At 48.8% G+C, this 17,835-nt stretch overlaps 1 protein-coding gene across 2 annotated transcripts in view; it reads left to right on the forward strand.

Annotated features, from left to right (window-relative positions):
* EXOC2 (exocyst complex component 2) overlaps positions 1 to 17,835 on the forward strand; it is a 99,644-nt gene that overhangs the window by 57,472 nt on the left and 24,337 nt on the right. For both annotated transcript variants that reach the window (XM_068961077.1, XM_068961078.1), the window contains exons 21-22: positions 3,212 to 3,328; positions 9,341 to 9,482. In XM_068961077.1, coding sequence (XP_068817178.1) covers positions 3,212 to 3,328; positions 9,341 to 9,482 — 259 coding nt within the window. The remainder of the gene's footprint in view (positions 1 to 3,211; positions 3,329 to 9,340; positions 9,483 to 17,835) is intronic.

Raw genomic sequence — 17,835 nt, forward strand, 5'->3', positions numbered from 1 at the left:
GCTTCATTTTATTTTGGGGAAGCTTTAGTAAAAATACAACGCTGCGCGCGGCCCATACCTACTAGCTGAAACTTACAGCGTAAGCATTTCCGTCTGCCTCTGCATCGTGTCACGCTCTAGCGCTTGAAGGCAGAAAGGAGGCAAAGGACAGGCACCATTTCCCTGTGTTCCTCTTTAATCAGAGAAGCTCTGCTCTTCTCTGTTTTTTTTTTTGGTAAGTTCCCTATTAGCATTTTATTTAAACTCAGAATTCCATGGCAAAACCAAATCACCTTTCCTATAAACTCACATGTATTTTAAACACATGCATGTGTTTAGGGATGATTCGCACACAGGCTTTGTTCTGTGTGTTAATCTAGCTGTTAAAATTCAAACTCCAGTTTTCTTAAAAATTAGTAGTGACCCTCTCCACTTGTCATTAGCTTGAAGGATGGTTGTGTATGTTTCTCTCAAGAAAGGAAACGTGACCTAACTTCCTGCCATATATTATTTCTGCGGTTCTAAGTATCAACTCCTAAGTAAGGATTTGTTTTATTAGAAAAAGTATAATCAAAATAATTTTTTAAAAAACACTGTTGTAGGTTTAATTACTTGTGTGACTAGGCAGATAACAGTACTGTCCACAGAGAGAATTCAGGAAGAAAATAGGTGTACAGAAGGACTAAAACGTCGCTTTGGGACCAGGCGTGTTGGATGAGAGGTGTTCAGGTGGGCTGTCTAGCGGGCAGTTGGCCCCCAGGAGGGAGGTCCAGGTACAGATTTGTAGATCAGCACTGCGAGGCCTGGGAAGGGGTGAGGACTCAGGGGACAATCCTAGTGGCCAGAGAGGAGACCACGTATATAGAAATCATATTGGGGTTCAGGATTCAAGGGGAGGCCCGAACAGAGAGCCTGGGAGCTCCAGAGAAGGAAGCTTCGAGAGGAAGCAATCTAGATGGGAAAGCGGCTGCTGGAGTGCCCGCAGGCCGGACGGGAGCCAGGGCTCGTGGGGCGTGGGGACGGCTGTGGGGTGCTGTGGGCTCTGGGCCCGGGGGGAGTGCAGGCCGTCTGGTGAGCCCAGACCACGCTCCCGCCGCGAACATGAAGAGGAGGCTGGGGAAGCACATGCCGAGACAGCTTCCTTCTCTGTGGAGGGGAGGGCTGCCCCTTTCCCGGGCTGTGGGACAGGCCCTTGTTGCTCACCTTCTCGGGCTGACACCGCCCGCTGGGCCCAGTTGTCCTCAGAGCCTGGACCCCGCCTTGAACCGCGCCTTAGCCTCCGTCTGCCTGCTCTCAGCCAGAACCCTGAGTCAGTCACACTGTCTCCTGCCCCGTCTCCTGAGATTGTTCCAGGTTCGGTGCGAGGCTCAGTCCCTGTGCTTGCCTCCGCTGGATGATACTGCGTTAGCTTTGGCCCCTGGGGACTCAGGTGTTCGTAGGGTCTTGTTCTGGTTCTCAGGGAGGGCAGCGTGGGAAGAAAGGGGCCCATCTCTGGTCCTCCTCTAGCTGCTGTTCCCTGGCTGAAGGGCTTCGTGTACCACCGTCAGGCTTGAGGGCAGCCTGACGCCCGCATCACAGATGCTGCGGAGGGCCAGGACGGTGCCTGGGGCCACGGAGTCCTCCGTCTGCAGAGCCTGCCGTGGACGGGCCACAGAGCAGGGCAGAGGCGACGCGGCAGGCGGGGCAGGCCGCTGGCAGGCGGGGCGGGGGCGGTGCTCGGTGGCCGGCTCCCCAGGGAAGGCGAGTAAGGATGGACTGTGGGCCTGGGAGACCAGCTGAGATCAGATTGGCTGCAGAGGAGTCACGTGACCACATCCCAAGCGCCTCACAAGGGCCACATGATGACGGCATGGGGCGCGGGCAGAGGTCTGGCCTCCCCAAGCCTCGCCTGCCACCCCAGTCTCACAGTGCCCATCTCACGAGGTTTGAGCATGGAGCGTGGAGGAGGGTGGATGACAGCCCATTTTCCTTATTTCAGCCTCCACTTCTCCATAGAGTCACCCAGGTCGTTTCGTTGCTTTAAAAGCAGCGTAATAATTCTGGGCCTTTTAATTATATTTTTTGATGACCACAAAAGACAAGTAGACCACACTGTGCCAGAACTAAATAATAGCATTTTAAATAGAGACCTAGCAGTCTACACACTGCAGACACTGCATGGGATCCGTGGGTGACGTGGGCCCAGCCAGGGTGGCCCCGTGGTCTGTGCACCTGCCTTTCTGTCGCTGACCGCAGTTACCCACAAGTGCACCACAGCGAGCCCAGGACAGGTGGGAGTGTCTCCTGGGGAGGAGCTCTGCCCTTGAGTCCAGTCAGGATGTGAACCGAGGCCTCGGATTACTCACACTTATTCTGGAGAAACCTTCCCCTGAGGAGGTGGGACAGAGCCGTTCCTAGAACTTTCCTTACAAGCCGGTTCTTCTGAACTCTACGGTTAGGATTGATTCGTCAGCCTGGGGGTCTGGTCACTTTGATGTGAAATCACCGTGAGCAGCCAGAAGTCTGGGGGTGTAGCATGGCCCTCTCTGTGGCTGACTGGGCGGGCGCCCGGCTCTGTCCCCTCGCTCCCCCCAAGAGGGAGACTCTCCATGAGGAGGGCTGCAGCAGTCTCGTGGCTGAGGGAGCCCGTCTGTAGGCGCCATTACAGTTTTCTTCCAAGTTGTGAAAAGTTTACAAGTTATTTTCCAAGAGTTTCAACACTTTTTGGTAGTTATTTTTAATATTCATTTTTATAGCTATTTTGGGCGCAAAACATGTGAAGTAGAATAGAACCCCTTTCCTAAGAACCGCTGCTGCTGCTGCCGAGTCACTTCGACCGTGTCCGACTCTGTGCGGCCCCAGAGACGGCAGCCCACCAGGTTCCCCCGTCCCTGGGATTCTCCAGTCAAGAACGCTGGAGTGGGCTGCCATTGCCTTCTCCACCTAAGAACAGCATCTGACCCCATCTCACTGGTTTCCTGTACTCTGTCCGTCTGCTTTCTATACAGCTGTTAGATTTCCAAAGGAATTTGAGTTAAACATGATTTGACTCCTCAGTGTATTAGGTGATTAGTTAGTAGAGTTACAGCTCTGTGTCACGTTTCTCTGTGACTGGGAAGAAGGAACCAAGGGAAAGTGCTGAATATCGATAGGAAACACTAAGAGACTGTAATTAGCAAGTGGTAAATGTTATCTGTTAGACTTTCAATTTGTTACTGGAAATGTAATTTTTAAAATTTTGTTTTGGTTTTAGGAACAGCGACTTTTGATAGTCCTAAGTAATTGCTGCTACCTAGAACGTCACACCTTCCTAAACATAGCAGAACATTTTGAAAAACACAACTTCCAGGGAATAGAAAAAATAACACAGGTAATGACTTGTGAAGGGTCAGTGGTCTTGGCACCCGCTTCGTTTCAGCTGTGCCCCCTGCTCCTCCCAGCCTGCTTGCCCCTCCCCTGCTCCTCCCACCCTCACCTCCCGGTCCCCTCTCCTCACAGCTCATCTGCAGTTAATGCTCTTCTCTCTCTCTGGAGCAAAGTCCTTGCAGGGCTAGAGCTGGGATATTACCCACCCAGGCTCCCCACAACTGAGGGAAGGAAAGGAGAGAAAGGCTTCCAGAGGCCCCTCGGATGCGGCTCCTTTCAGGTTGGAGCTGCCACTAGCCAGCAGCAAACCCCGAGCCTGCACAACCGCCTCTGCTTCCTCCCTCCTGCTCCGGGGACCGCAGCGGAGCTTCTGCGTGCCTGCCGAAGCGTTTGCACGGGTGCAGTGCAGACACACACGTGTGCACACGCATGCACGCAGGCATAGCTCTAGGTTGGTTTGTCTTTCCCGAAAAACACGCCCCCTCCCCTCTGCAGTCCTGCATGAGGAGAACTGGACAAAAATGAGTCCTGCATAAATAAATCATTGGAGCGTTTTTGTTTCTTTTTCAATGATGTTGCACTTTGGTGTTTGCATTTTTCAAGTAATCAGAAAAGGAAAAGTGAAGCAGTCTTGCTGCTATTGAAGGCTGCTTGGTTCCTGGGCGGAGCGCTCTCGGGTTTCCAAGTAAAGCAGGCTGGAGCCACTTCTGTTAATGTCAGTGTAGCTGTCTTAGTGCGAAGAGCGAGATAGCGATCTTGTTAATCTTACAATCAGAAGTGCTCTGGACAGATTGCATACTTTTCACAAATGATGGTTCCAGTTCATGAACTTGATTGGGATTTTTTTTTTAAAGATTGAAAATGTCAGAGTGGGTGGCTGTGTCTTGTTTTCCTGCCTTTTCGTAAAGATTAATCATCCTGATGAGAAATGTTGTGACTTAAGACTTAAGGGCCAAATGTCGAGTTTATTTCCAGAAAGTTTTGGTTGAGAATTGCAAGGTGTTCTCTTGCAGTAAAAAGTTAGTATTTGTAGAAAGTGGGCATTTTGTTTTCATGCAGGAATAATAATCATCACTAACATCATTCCTGGAGAAGTCTCTTATCATTCTAAAAATATATGAAATGATTAGGATTTGCATATAAAAGCAGGCAAAGAGTTCAGTGCAGTCGCTCAGTCGTGTTTGACTCTTTGCAACACCATGGACTGCAGCACGCCAAGCCTCTCTGTCCATCACCGACTCTTGGAGTTTACTCAAATTCATGTCCACTGAGTCGGTGATGCCATCCAACTATCTCATCCTCTGTTGTCCCCTTCTCCTCCCACCTTCAATCTTTCTCAGCATCAGGGTCTTTTCAAATGCATCAGGTGGCCAGAGTATTGGAGTTTCAGCTTCAACATCAGTCCTTCCAATGAACACCCAGAACTGATCTCCTTTAGGATGGACTGATTGGATTGCCTTGCAGTCCAAGGGACTCTCAAGAGTCTTCTCCATCACCACAGTTCAAAAGCATTAATTCTTCAGTGCTCAGCTTTCTTTATAGTCCACCTCTCACATCTGTACATGACTACTGGAAAAACCATAGCCTTAACTAGACGGACCTTTCTTGACAAAGTAATGTCTCTGCTTTTCAATATGCTGTCTAGGTTGGTCATAACTTTCCTTCCAAGGAGCAAGTGTCTTTTAATTTCATGGCTGCAGTCACCATCTGCAGTGATTTTGGAGCCCAGAAAAATAAAGTCTGCCACTGTTTCCACTGTTTCCCCATCTATTTGCCATGAAGTGATGGGACCAGATGCCACGATCTTCGTTTTCTGAATGTTGAGCTTTAAGCCACCTTTTTCACTCTCCTCTTTCACTTTCATCAAGAGGCTTTTGAGTTCCTCTTCCCTTTCTGCCATAAAGGTGGTATCATCTGCATATCTGAGGTTATTGATATTTCTCCCGGCAATCTTGATTCCAGCTTGTGCTTCCTCCAGCCCAGCGTTTCTCATGATGTACTCTGCATATAAGTTAAATAAGCAGGGTGACAATATACAGCCTTGATGTACTCCTTTCTCTATTTGGAACCAGTCTGTTGTTCCATGTCCAGTTCTAACTGTTGCTTCCTGACCTGCATACAGGTTTCTCAAGAGGCAGGTCAGGTGGTCTAGTATTCCCATCTCTTTCAGAATTTTCCACAGTTCATTGTGATCCACACAGTCAAAGGCTTTGGCGTAGTCAATAAAGCAGAAATAGATATTTTTCTGGAACTCTCTTGCTTTTTCCAAGATCTAGCGGATGTTGGCAATTTGATCTCTGGTTCCTCTGCCTTTTCTAAAACCAGCTTGAACATCTGGAAATTCACAGTTCACGTATTGCTGAAGCCTGGCTTGGAGAATTTTGAGCATTTCTTATAAGTGGGGGTTTTCTGTTAGATCCAGTCTGTGTCAGTAAGAAGCAGAATGAAACGGACCTGCAGGTGGGTTCTTGTGTCCTTCCACGTCTTTGTCCAGGCTCTTGTGTTCTGAAACTAAGGTGATCTGAGGACCTGGGGGGTCCTGTTTGTGGCACTCAGAATTTGGAATTGAATATTTTGAAAGCATTCAGCTGAGCATTAAAGGGATAGACAGTAAGCCAGATTTATAGTCTTGGCGCTATTTCTGGTTTTCATGAGTGAATCCATTAATTTCATGATGACAGTGAGGTAAAATACATTTCTTGCATTCAGGTAAAAAAGCTGCCAGCTGCCCCTGTTTCTCATGGTTCCCTTCTCAGGTAACATAACTCTGGAGGCCCAGATCTGAAAGCAGTCTGGGGCATTCAGGTCCCCTGAACACTGGTCACCCATGCTCCACTCTGCTGTCAGAGGGAAGGCCGCCTCAGAGCTGCTGCTGGGCGTCCTCTCCCCTCGGAGCCCAGCTCTCACAGGCCTCCCCCGAGCCGAGCTCGGGGACTCAGCCACAGTTTCTCCAGGCACAGTTCCTTCTGTATTCTGTTTCACCAAGAGCTTCACTGGCCTTTTTAGTTCCCTTTATCTTACTCTTCATCTGCAAGAGTAGAATTAAGTTTTACATAAATAATCATGCTTGTTAGGAGTTTATTAAAATTTAATTATCATTCATCCTTTGGGGCTTGCTTCCCTGGTGGCTCAGACAGTAAAGAATCTGCCTGAAATGCAGGGGATACAGGCTGGATACCTGGATTGGGAAAATCCTCTGAAGAAGGGAATGGCAACCCTCTCCAGTATTCTTGCCTGAAGAATCCCATGGACAGAAGAGCCTGGTGAGCCACAGTCCATGGGCTTGCAGAGTCGGACACGACTGAGCGACTAACTTGCTTTTTCACTTTTCATCCTTTAAAACTAGCATGATTTTTTTTACAGTTTTGTTTGATGAAAATAGCTCTCTGAAGTAATTAAGGAAAGTATTATTAACTCCGTTTTTCATGCAGAAAGATGCTCAGAGAGAGGGAGGTTACCTCCAGTTCACATTTTCTCAGGCTGAGTCCAGAGTGCCTGCTGGTCTGGCATCATACAAGTGCCAAAGAAAAGGACAAAACTGTTTCTATGAGAAGACACCAGAGGAATCGGATCTGATGCTGGTTGGTTAAGTGTATCATTTTGAGCTTTATAAAACAGCATTAAGTAATAAACATGAAACCTGTCAGCATTTCCAGATTCTCTTTCCGGACGAGCCCTGTTGGAGGCCGTCGCTGGGTTGCACTGGGGAGCCCTGCGTGCCCGCGCCGCCACGTGTGGTGCCAGCGCCTCCCGGTCTCAAGTGTTAGAAGTGTTTGTTTATCGTGCATTTTCTTTTTCTTATTATAAAAATAAGACCTCTGGACTCCCCTGGTGGTCAGTGGTTAAGAACCCATCTGCCAGTGCAGGGACCCAGGTTCAGTTCCTGGTCTGGAACGTTCCACATGCCGCAGGGCAGCTAAGCCCGTGCATGCCCCAGGACTGGTGAGACTCTGGAGCCCACGCTGCGCAACACAAGGAGCCGCAGCGAGAAGCCCTCGGAGCGCACCAGAGATGGCCCGCGCAAAAGCAGAAGCCCAGCACAGCCGAGAACAAGCGTGTTGTTTTTTAAGTAAAACTTAATCATTTTTTAAAAGGAGAAATACTGAAAAACCTAAAAAAGTTTTTTTTAATCACCTGTAATCCACCAAAGATAAACTGTGTCTTATTTTAGAGTATGTAGTAATCAGTCTCTTCCATGGGCCTGTGTCTGGACATGCCGCTGCACTGTGGAGCAGTGTTCTGAGTTCAGCTCGTGGTGAGCACAGCTCTCTCTCGGCCGTTCTGTTGAGAGCACTCCTCCTCTACAAATGTGCGCCTCATGGCTTATAGTATGTGTTACTGCTGGACGTGCCACTGTAAAACCCTTGCTCTCACTTTTTCCTGCTGGGAGCCTTCAGGAGGTCTTTGTGGCTGTCACTGAGAGGGGACGCTGGCTGCGTCGCCCCCCTCCCTTCCTCGCAGTGACTTCCTGGGCGTGAACTGCCGCCCCAGAGGCTCCTCCCGGCAGGCGCTGCCGCCACGGCTGCTGCCCAGAAGCTGTGCCCTCGCGCTTGGCCGTCACTGCCGATTAGTTCTCATTTGATAGGGAACATCCCCTTGCGGTGTTTTCTTTTGCATGTCTTTCCCTGCTTAGCAGGTTAACACTTTCTCATATGCTCATTGGCTAGAACGGTCTCTTTAAAGAGACTGGCTTGCAGCCTCTGAGCCCTTTGAGAAGGGAAAACCAGAGCTGTATGGTTAATAAACTTTGGCTTATAATTTTATTAGTAGCTGTAATTACATAAACCCAAGGAATGACCTTTACATATATAAAAAGCTGGTTTACTCTGTGCCAGTCTTTTTAAAAGAATGATCTAATTTGCAGTTTGGATAGTTGCAGATTTTTGATCTACCCAAGAATGTTATAATTGCCGTTAAAGTCTGGCGTTAAATTATTTTTTTTAAAGTCGAATGCCTAGAGAGAAATGGATGGGATGGGGCCCCCACCCCCAACCTCTCCTATCTCCTGAAACATTCACAGGCCAGGGAGGGAAGGCTCTCTTTTTCTAGATATGTATACTCATTTTTACGTATTTATTGCTTATTTGGCCGGGCCACGTCTTAGTTGCGGCATGTGAACTCTTTTAGTTTGGCATTCAATTCTTGAGTGAGGTTTTCTGTGATACCTGTAAATCTCTTTCCAATATTTCAGCGTGAAGGTAGAGAAAGGACAGGTTTTGTTTTTTTTTAAGTCCAGGGAAACTCCTTTACAGCAAACAGTTTTAACGATTTTAGAGTCACTTGAGCCATCGGCAATATATTTTACATATTTGATTATTTTTAGCATACTTGTATATAATTTTTTTTGCTGTAATTATTCTAGTTAAAATTTTGTTGTTTTTTTAATACAACTGTCAAAGGTTACCCTCCATTTACAGTTACTACGAAACACTGGCTCTGTTCCTCATCTTAGAGTCTTGTACAGTCCATCCTTGAGCCTCTTGAGCCTGTCTTACCCAGCAGTTTACACCCCGCCCACTGCTCCCCATAGTGGTTCTGATTATATAGTGAGTTTATTTCTATAGCGCTGGCTCAGTTAAAAGTGCTCTTTCTGTCATCTTTGAAATGAAAATAACAGGGCTTTTTTTTCTGTTATTTTTTTTCTTTCTCAGAAGTTTAATTTTTACAAACTATTGTTACCAAAAAAGTTTTAAAAATAGTAAACTAGAAAATTTAAGTTGGAAACATTGAAATAAAACCGTGCATTCATGTTCTGTACCCGTTTTGAGTGGGCTTCAGAGCGCTGTGTGGGAAGCGGGGAAGCAGGGCGCCTGCCATGCAGCAATGCTCTTTATTACCTGTGGCGAAGTAAGGTCACGCCTCTTTGTGGGAAAGCCGGTAAGTGCTGCTCAAGCCTACTCAGCATTCACTTACGTTGTTTCACTGTTTTCTCCACCCGCGAGTAGACGCCCTGCGTGCTCCACTTGTGCGTGTGAGCGGGCGCGGCCTCACTGGTGTGCCCTCCCTGTGCTCACAGGTGAGCATGGCCTCGCTCAAAGACCTGGACCAGAGGCTGTTTGAAAGCTACATTGAGCTGAAGGCAGACCCCATCGTGGGCTCCTTGGAACCTGGCATTTACGCTGGCTACTTCGACTGGAGGGACTGCCTGCCCCCAACAGGTGGGTGGTTTCAGGTCCCTGGTCTCCAGGTCCATGCATCCTGAGCCATGACTGTGGATTTGCTTCTCTTGAAACATGCTTAAGATGCTTTTCTTTTTGTTCCCATTGTTTTCATATTTGCTAAGGGATTGACTTGGTTTTTAAGTCTTTATTAGGTTAAACCCACTGTTTAATAGTTTGGAGTTTAGGAGACTTTAAATTATTAGTGCTTAAAATGGCTTAGAGATAATCTTAAATTCCAGAGGATAATTAATTACACCTCAGAGTGTGTGATCATCTCAGTAACACACACTTGCTTCCGGGGGTGCTTCTTGCCTGCATAGAAGCAGTAGCCAGCGCTGTTCTCTGCAGTGACCTTGTGACCTCCATCGAAAAATTTACTTAAGACGTTTGATCGCTTCTATGGAAGACCCAGTTACAGTTGCCGAAGATATGAAAGATTCAAGGAGAAGGTATGGGAGTGAGAGCATCGTAGTCGAGCAGAAAAAATTCAGCTGCGGAAAGATGGCAGACGATTCCGGTATTATCGTTGTGGCGTCAAATAAATGTCACTTAGATCGCTTGATAATGTGTGTTTTAGAAATAACTTGTCATTGAAAGATACAGTTTTGATGATCAGACACTTGTTTCTTTGTTTGAAGTACCGTGGAATACACAAAGCCAGGCCACCTACTAACATGTTGGTGTCGCCTGGTGTGATAATGGCTCTGTTCTTATGAGACGTCAGGTCTTCGGGGCGCGCGTGGCTGTACCCGTGACCTGCTGGAAAGTTGTGTTGCCTTTATTTGTTCAACAGCTTGCTGTGACATCCTGCCGTCGTTGCTCTGTGGCGCTTTTATTAGATGGTGGTGGCGTCATTATTCAGATATGGTTTGCTTTTATTGTTGCTGTTCACATTGCTGTTCAGTCGCTCAGTCGTGTCAGACTCTCTGCAGCCCCATGGACTGCAGCACACCAGGCCTCCCTGTCCCTCACTATCTTCTGGAGTTTGCTCAGACTCATGTCCATCGAGTTGGTGATGCCGTCCAACCATCTCATCCTCTGTCGCCCTCTTCTCCTGCCCTCAATCTTTCCCAACATCAGGGGCTTTTCCAGTGAGTCAGCTCTTCGCATCAGGTGGCCAGAGTATTGGAGCTTCAGCTTCAGTGTCAGTCCTTCCAATGAATATTCAGGGTTGATTTCCTTTAGGATTGACTGGTTTGATCTCCTTGCCATCCAAGGGATTCTCAAGAGTCTTCTCCAGTGCCACCATTTGAAAGCATCAAGTTGTTCATATTAGGGATAATGATGCCGGAAGTATAAGCTAAGAATCAGAATCATTAAATTAGTAGTGTTTATGTGATTGTAGCTATTTAATTCCTGAAGTCACCATCCATCATTATAGACGTTTGAGCCTTCTGCCTAAAGTAGATCATAGTTGATCTTTCTCCCCCAAGGCCATGCATTACCTTCCTAAATGCTCCTTCCTGTATTACCTTCTTAAATCTCCCAAATGTTAAAATTTCCAAAGTCACCGAGCCCAAGAGTTTAGAAAAAGATTGCAGATGGAGGATTCCAGAGGCTGCTCACAGATGACCTTGAGACCAGTGACCCCCCCCCCCCCCCCGGGAGCTGGGTTTGCTCATGCATACATTCTTTTCTGTGTCCAGACTGGATGGCAGCTGACATCCCAAGTGCATCCTCTTACAGTATGTCAGATCTTGTCAGAAACTTGCTTAAAATTCTTGTAGTGTCTCACAGCAAAGTGTGCAGCGCAGTCAGTACTGACCCTATACTTTACCCCATGGCCTCACCAGCCGCCCTCAGCACACAGGGACCTCCCTTGTCCTCCCTGCGGGGTCTTCCCGTTGCCCGTGTGGTCAGGAGTCCTTGGTCCTCAGGCGTCCGCTTAAGTGTCAAGACCCCAGCCGTCCACTCTGCACCTGTGACATGGCCGCTGGAGGGTGGGCGTCATGTTTTAGATGGACCCTGTGGGAATTACACGTGTTTTATGTGCAAGATAATTACCTACCAGGGAATATCCTGTCCATTGGTTCCAGCACTGTCCTTTACATTGGTGGAGCTTCTTACAGCCCAGTCTGTGAGCTCAGGGGTAGTGGTCAGTTACCCAGGGCAGCTGATGACATACACCTTCAGTGTAAGCTCAGTTCCTGACCTCGCGTGGGCAAACCTAACTCCCTGGGTGGATCACTGGTCTCAAGGTCATCTGTCAACAGCCTCTGGAGCTTTCAATCTACAGTCTTTTTCAAAACTCTCGGGCTGGGTGACTTCGGGAATCTCACCATCTGGGAGCTTTAGGAAGGCAATACAGTGCAGATGCCACGCTTCATGTTACATTCCAGGAGCGATGCCGGCCGGGAAGTGGGCGAGGTTAGATTAGGAGTGACGGTCAAGATCCTTATCAGTTCAGGTGACGTGTGCCACCATGAAGGGTTATTGGGAGTTTGCAAATTCACAACCAAAATTTGGGCCCTGCCGTACCAAACTCCTGTAACAACAGTTAACCAATCCCTGGTTCACAAATAAAGGAGTTGTTGTACCACAGGCCCTGCACACATGTACACGCGTGTACACATGGGCACGCGTGCGCACACTAGGCGCTTTACTCCTCGCAGTATCAGTCGTTCGCGCACCTGTGATGCACGAGCCTGTGTATACTCGCCTCTTAATACTCAGTCCAGCACGTGCCTGTGTATACTCGCCTCTTAATACTCAGTCCAGCTCAGTCACGCGGTCGTGTCCGACTCTTTGCGACCCCATGAACCGCAGCACGCCAGGCCTCCCTGTCCATCACCAACTCCCGGAGTTTACCCGAACTCATGTCCATCAAGTCGGTGATGCCATCCAGCCATCTCATCCTCTGTCGTCCCCTTCTCCTCCTGCCCCCAATCCCTCCCAGCGTCAGGGTCTTTTCAAATGAGTCAACTCTTCACATCAGGTGGCCAAAGTATTGGAGTTTCAGCTTCAGCATCAGTCCTTCCAATGAACATTCAGGACTGATCTCCTTCAGAATGGACTGGTTGGATCTCCTTGTAGTCCAAGGGACTCTCAAGAGTCTTCTCTAACACCACAGTTCAAAAGCATCAATTCTTTGGTGCTCAGCTTTCTTCACAGTCCAACTCTCACATCCATACATGACCACTGGAGAAACCATAGCCTTGACTAGACGGACCTTTGTTGGCAAAGTAATGTCTCTGCTTTTGAATATGCTATCTAGGTTGGTCATAACTTTTCTTCCAAGGAGTAAGCGTCTTTTAATTTCATGGCTGCAGTCACCATCTGCAGTGATTTTGGAGCCCCAGAAATAAAGTCTGCCACTGTTTCCACTGTTTCCCCATCTATTTCGCATGAAGTGATGGGACCAGATGCCATGATCTTAGTTTTCTGAATGTTGAGCTTTAAGCCAGTTTATTACAGTTGTCTAAATTTCAGCTGTCTTAAGACAAATCCTCGTTCCCTCCGGAGGGTGGGGGAGGGTTGGCCAGGACCTCAGGCTCTGAACCCCCTGAGCTCCTGTTGCTCTGACTACTCACAGCCCCACACGTTCCATGTTACAGCCCAGCGTGAACTAGCCGTCTGGGCGGCGCCTCGGAGGTTCCACCTGAGGCCCCTGTGTCCTCTCGTGTCTCTCGTGCCTCCAGCCACCCTGGGGTCCATGGGCGTGCTGGCCTTGGTGCTCTGCAGAGCGCTTCCAGGCTGGTCCCGCTCCTGGGAGAGACGCCCCCCTGCCCTGCCGCCCTCCCCCTGTGGTGAGCGGCCCCCAGCCTCCTCCTGCAGCCCCTGCGCTGGGAATGGCCCTGGACACCGGCTCCCCCTGGGGTTGCCAATCTTTGTTCATACTCCAAGATTCCATCCCCTCGAGCAAGCTGACTGGTGCCTTCAGCATCCACTCGGCGGCCTGCCCTCTGCTCTGAGGTTCAGGCCTCCCTCCTCTGTGGACAGATGTCCCCCCGCCCGGACTCTCCTGCACCTTCCTCACCCCTCGGGTTGGCCGCCAGGTTGCCGCTCCTCCTCAGACCCTAGGTCTGTCCCCACCGTGCCCGGTCCCTGCAGGGTGCCCCGTGTCACTGCAGGGCCGCACTGTCTTCCTGTCCCCAGCCCCTCGCCTGTTGGCAAAGCCCGTCTGTCGCCCCTGCTCCAACCCTTCGGGCCTGCTCCCTCCCCAGGCTGAGACCTTGGCTCGTGGGCACTGCTCCTGCTGCTCCTCCTGGCTCCTCCCACGCCGCCTCCAGGCAGCTAGGGCCTCTCCTGGTTCCCAGGCCGCGCCTCCCTGCCAGGCTCCAGTCGCACAGCGGGAATTCATGGTTCAGAGTCTGAGCGAACGTGGGTCATGCCTCAGTTTATCTTTCGCGTATTTGTTCTGTGGTTCAGCAGTGATTTTTCTCAGTTGTTTTTCGATAGGAAAGTAAATTGTGTGATGTTCTCATTTCCATTAATCTTCTTGTTCACTTTTTAATATGGTCTCCCTGCTGCCAGGTGTGGACCGACTCAGTGTCCAGGTCTGAGGTCCTTCTCTGCCCCTCACGTCTTCCCAGCCCACAGTGTGAGTGGTAGTTACCAGGGAGCTTTTTGCACAAGCTGAGGTGCTGCTGGCCTGTGGCATGGAGGCCCTGGTGCTCTCTTTCAGGCAAGCACCCTCTCCTCAGCATGCACGACACCACTGCGCCGTCCGCCCGTCACGTGCCATTCCTCTGGCGCCGAGACGCTAAGAGACCAACACCGCCTTTTACAGACTCTTCTGAGCTGTATCGAGTCCTGTTCTCTGCAGTTTTGACTGGATCCCCAGCTGAACCTCAGTCTCTCATAGTCACAGAGCGACTTTTTGTTTCTTTAAAGTTGACTGAAGTTTTGAGACCAAGCTGAGCAGCCACAGTAGTTTGACTTTAGTCTTCCAAAAGAATTTCAGTTACCTTAGTATTATCTTTAGAATTTTCATCTCCAATTTCATTTTTCATTTCAGAGCTGAATTTTGCAAATCATATAGGTACCTGTGTATTGCTGTAGTTAGAAATAAATTTAGTTTCCGACACTGTAGTAATTTTTTAAAGAATCCAGTTGATCACCTCTCTAATTATATATATGTCAGGAAGGGCTATTCTGGTTAGTTCTGAGTCACTTACCTGACTCTCATTTTCCTGTTATCCTCAGTTATTAAGAGCTCTGAGTATTTGCGTTTGATAAGTTTTAGCTCAGTTAAAAATAATCTCATTTACAAGTACACTTGAAAGTTTAAATCTTAAAAACATATTAAATAAGAGAAGTAATCTTTTTTTAAATTGTCACTTAAATATTTGTTTTCTATCTAGAACATGTATGTTTACATATATTCATAAAGGTAATAGGTTAATATAAAATCAACCATTTTTAAATAAGTACTTAACTGATTTTTATCTCAAAATGCTTTCCTGTTAACTGTAGTCATCGGAAGTATCGGGGGAGGGAAGACATCTGTGTGGTGGATGCTGTGAGTGTGGAGGGGCCAGGTGGCCGGGGAGGGCAGCCGGCTCATATGGGGCGCTGGGCGCTTCCCTTGTTCACGGTGGATCCCACGTGCGGAGGCAGAGACCAGCCTGCAGTCGGCGCTCTTCGTCCTGCTTGGTTGCCTCTTCCTGCCTGTAAAGGCATTTCCACTGCTGGGTGAAGAGTATCTTGATTGCCTATTGTATGTCTCTTTTTTCCCCAACACTTTTCTTCTAATACTCTTTTGTGATTTAACCAGATCCTTGTGTTCCAATGAGCTAATTGCACTAACCTCAAGTGAAGAACACGGGTGGTGGGCAGGCTGCCTGCCGTTTGTCTCATCAAAGCAGCACCTCCTTGGAAACACCCATCTCACTCCTTGTTAAACTGTGCACACCCCTAGGGAGAATCCTTTCCTGGAGCATGTGGGGAGGTTTACTAAGTGCTGGGATAGCTCCTTGGATCCTCCTAAGAGAGGAGTAGTCGTGTCCTGTGTCGGAGGGGCGGAGAGGAGGGACTGTCGCCCATCGCTGCCTCAGCCTGCATGCAGGAAAGGCAGGAAACACCATTAGAATCTCTGGGCCCAGAACTTGTGAAGGACAGTCGTCTCTCCTGACCTCACACTAATCACAGGATAAGACAGAGGCACCAGCAGGCGGGGCCGCGGGGGCCGCGGGGGCCGAGCGAGCCCAGCCCTCGCCAGCTCCTCCTGCAGGCAGCTCCTCTGCCCTCTCGCTGCCTCCCACAGGCAAGGCGGGGAGCGGAGAAGAAGGGGACAGATTCCCCTAGAGGTGGACGAAGGCTCTCCTCCCTCCCTCGGGGAAGCCCCTCTCGGAACCCAGCAGCGCCAGGAGGTACCTCTCTCCTTAAACCCAGTCTCCAGCCAAGGCTGGCTCCAGGCGTGCCGGCAAAAGGTACGAGCTGAGCTCAGCAAAGAAAGAGTTCGTTCTGTCCCATTAACAAAGAGGAGGAGTGACTTCAGCATCCGAATATTAGGTCCTGTTTCTAAGAAAGTGTCCCAGCCAGCCGTTCAAGGGCCAGTCCACAGCGCGTGTGGAGCTAGACGGGGCCTCGGCAGTGTCTGCCCTGCGCACCCAGGGCCGCCCCCTCCCCTGTCTCGTCCCCACTGTCTCCAGGCCTCCCTCTGTGCCGTAGCCCTCCTGGGTGCCAGTGTAGAGAGAGCCTGCCTTAGTACATTCCTCCGTCGGTTGGCTGCTTAGTGAGAAACACCTTGGCATAAATTACTCAAGCTGGAGGTAACAGGGAAAACACACGTTCAGTAAAATACTAATTTGCAGTTTGGCTTTTACCCTAATAGGTATTTTCAACAGGATATCAGATTGAATTATCTTTTAATTCAGTTTAATGTTGAAGAAGAGAATTTTGGTTGATTAAATAAGCAAACAGTTACCAAAAACATGATGTGAGCTATTCATTTAGAAGTAATTAGATTATTACAAAATAGGTGTCACCCAAAGGTCTCTGAGTGTCAGTCCACCTTTCCAGATTTGCTCTGAAGACCGAGCCTTACAGAACTCTGAGGGCGCCTTGATGAGCATCCCTTTCCCAGCGCTGTTTGTTAGACCGTGTGCCGTCTGCTCTCGCTTCTGGCGTGGCACCCGAGTGGCAGTGCCCACTGGCCTGCCGCACTCCTGACCGCCCTCCACAGGTCTCCCGTGCCCTGCGCGCAGGCCAGCCTGCCACCTTACTGATTCTGCTTTTAACCGAAAGAGCCCAGTTGAGTGAATTCCACCTTTGGAGAGACATCCAACTCAGTGGTCTTTCCTGGTGCTGAACTCAGAGTAGTTTTATCAGTTCCTTGAACTGTTTTTCTTAATTTCATTTAAAAAATACTGTCAGGAAGATTTTAATAAATTTGTATTTCATCTACTCATAGGAGAAGAGCAGTTTTACATTTTTCAAAGGAGGATGACCTAGTCCTCTCTTTTCAAATCGCACTTTCACTGTTTACCTTTCCTTTTCTCCCAGCCATTTTTCCTTTTTTATAAGCAGCTCACTGCATCACTGTCAGGGAGGTGAGACCGTGCAGCACTTTGGACAGTTGGCTGCAGAATGTCTGCCAAGCATTTTCAGTAAAGCTAAGTGTTGGCTCTGATGCTATTCAATGTGAAATCTATTAACCTTGAGATGACCTATGGCCTACATACTTTCGTCATTGCATGTATTATCTATTGAAGTATTTATTTTATTATGTCTTAAACTGATAGCTGTTTGGCACCAGGGTAAATTAATGTGCTGTTGTGCAAAAGGCCATTGTTTGAACTTATTTTGGACATTCCTAGAGGTTGATCACAGCAGAACAGGGAAGCGCAGAGCTGACTTCGTGGCGGCTTCAGCAGCCCTGAGCCCACGGCCAGTCCCCTGCCCTCTCTGGATGAAGGGTCATTTCATCCACACACGGATCAGATAAGGATGATGTCTTTGAAAATACAGTCTCAGTGCTATTATCAGATCTGGAAAAAAATGTAACAATCCATTAATTTTATCAAATATCCAGTTGCATAGGAAAGAACCTTTTGTATTCTATTACAGGTTAATCACTAGAGGGATGGTGCCTGTAAGCTTAGATTGTACATGGCTCATCTCTGAGAGTTTTGCCTCCCAGGTCATGAGCATCAAGCTAATAAAACGCTTTGGTGTAGCTCACAGGAAGCCTCCTGACCAGGCCCCCTGCGAATGGCTGCAGGGAAGGAGGAATTCACACAGGCCCTCTGGAGGCTGGCAGGGGCAGGGAGGCGCCTGGCTGTGCTCCTTCCCCTTTCAGTGCAGAAGGAGCCTGAATCCTGACTCAGGCAACAAGGTTCTTTGGGGCTTGAGCCCACCATCCTCTCGGTTTGCCAGCTTTCCGAATAAAGCCATGTTCCTTGTCCTG

Source organism: Capricornis sumatraensis, chromosome 22 (genome assembly GCF_032405125.1).
Source record: "Capricornis sumatraensis isolate serow.1 chromosome 22, serow.2, whole genome shotgun sequence".
Taxonomy (NCBI): Eukaryota; Metazoa; Chordata; class Mammalia; order Artiodactyla; family Bovidae; genus Capricornis; species Capricornis sumatraensis.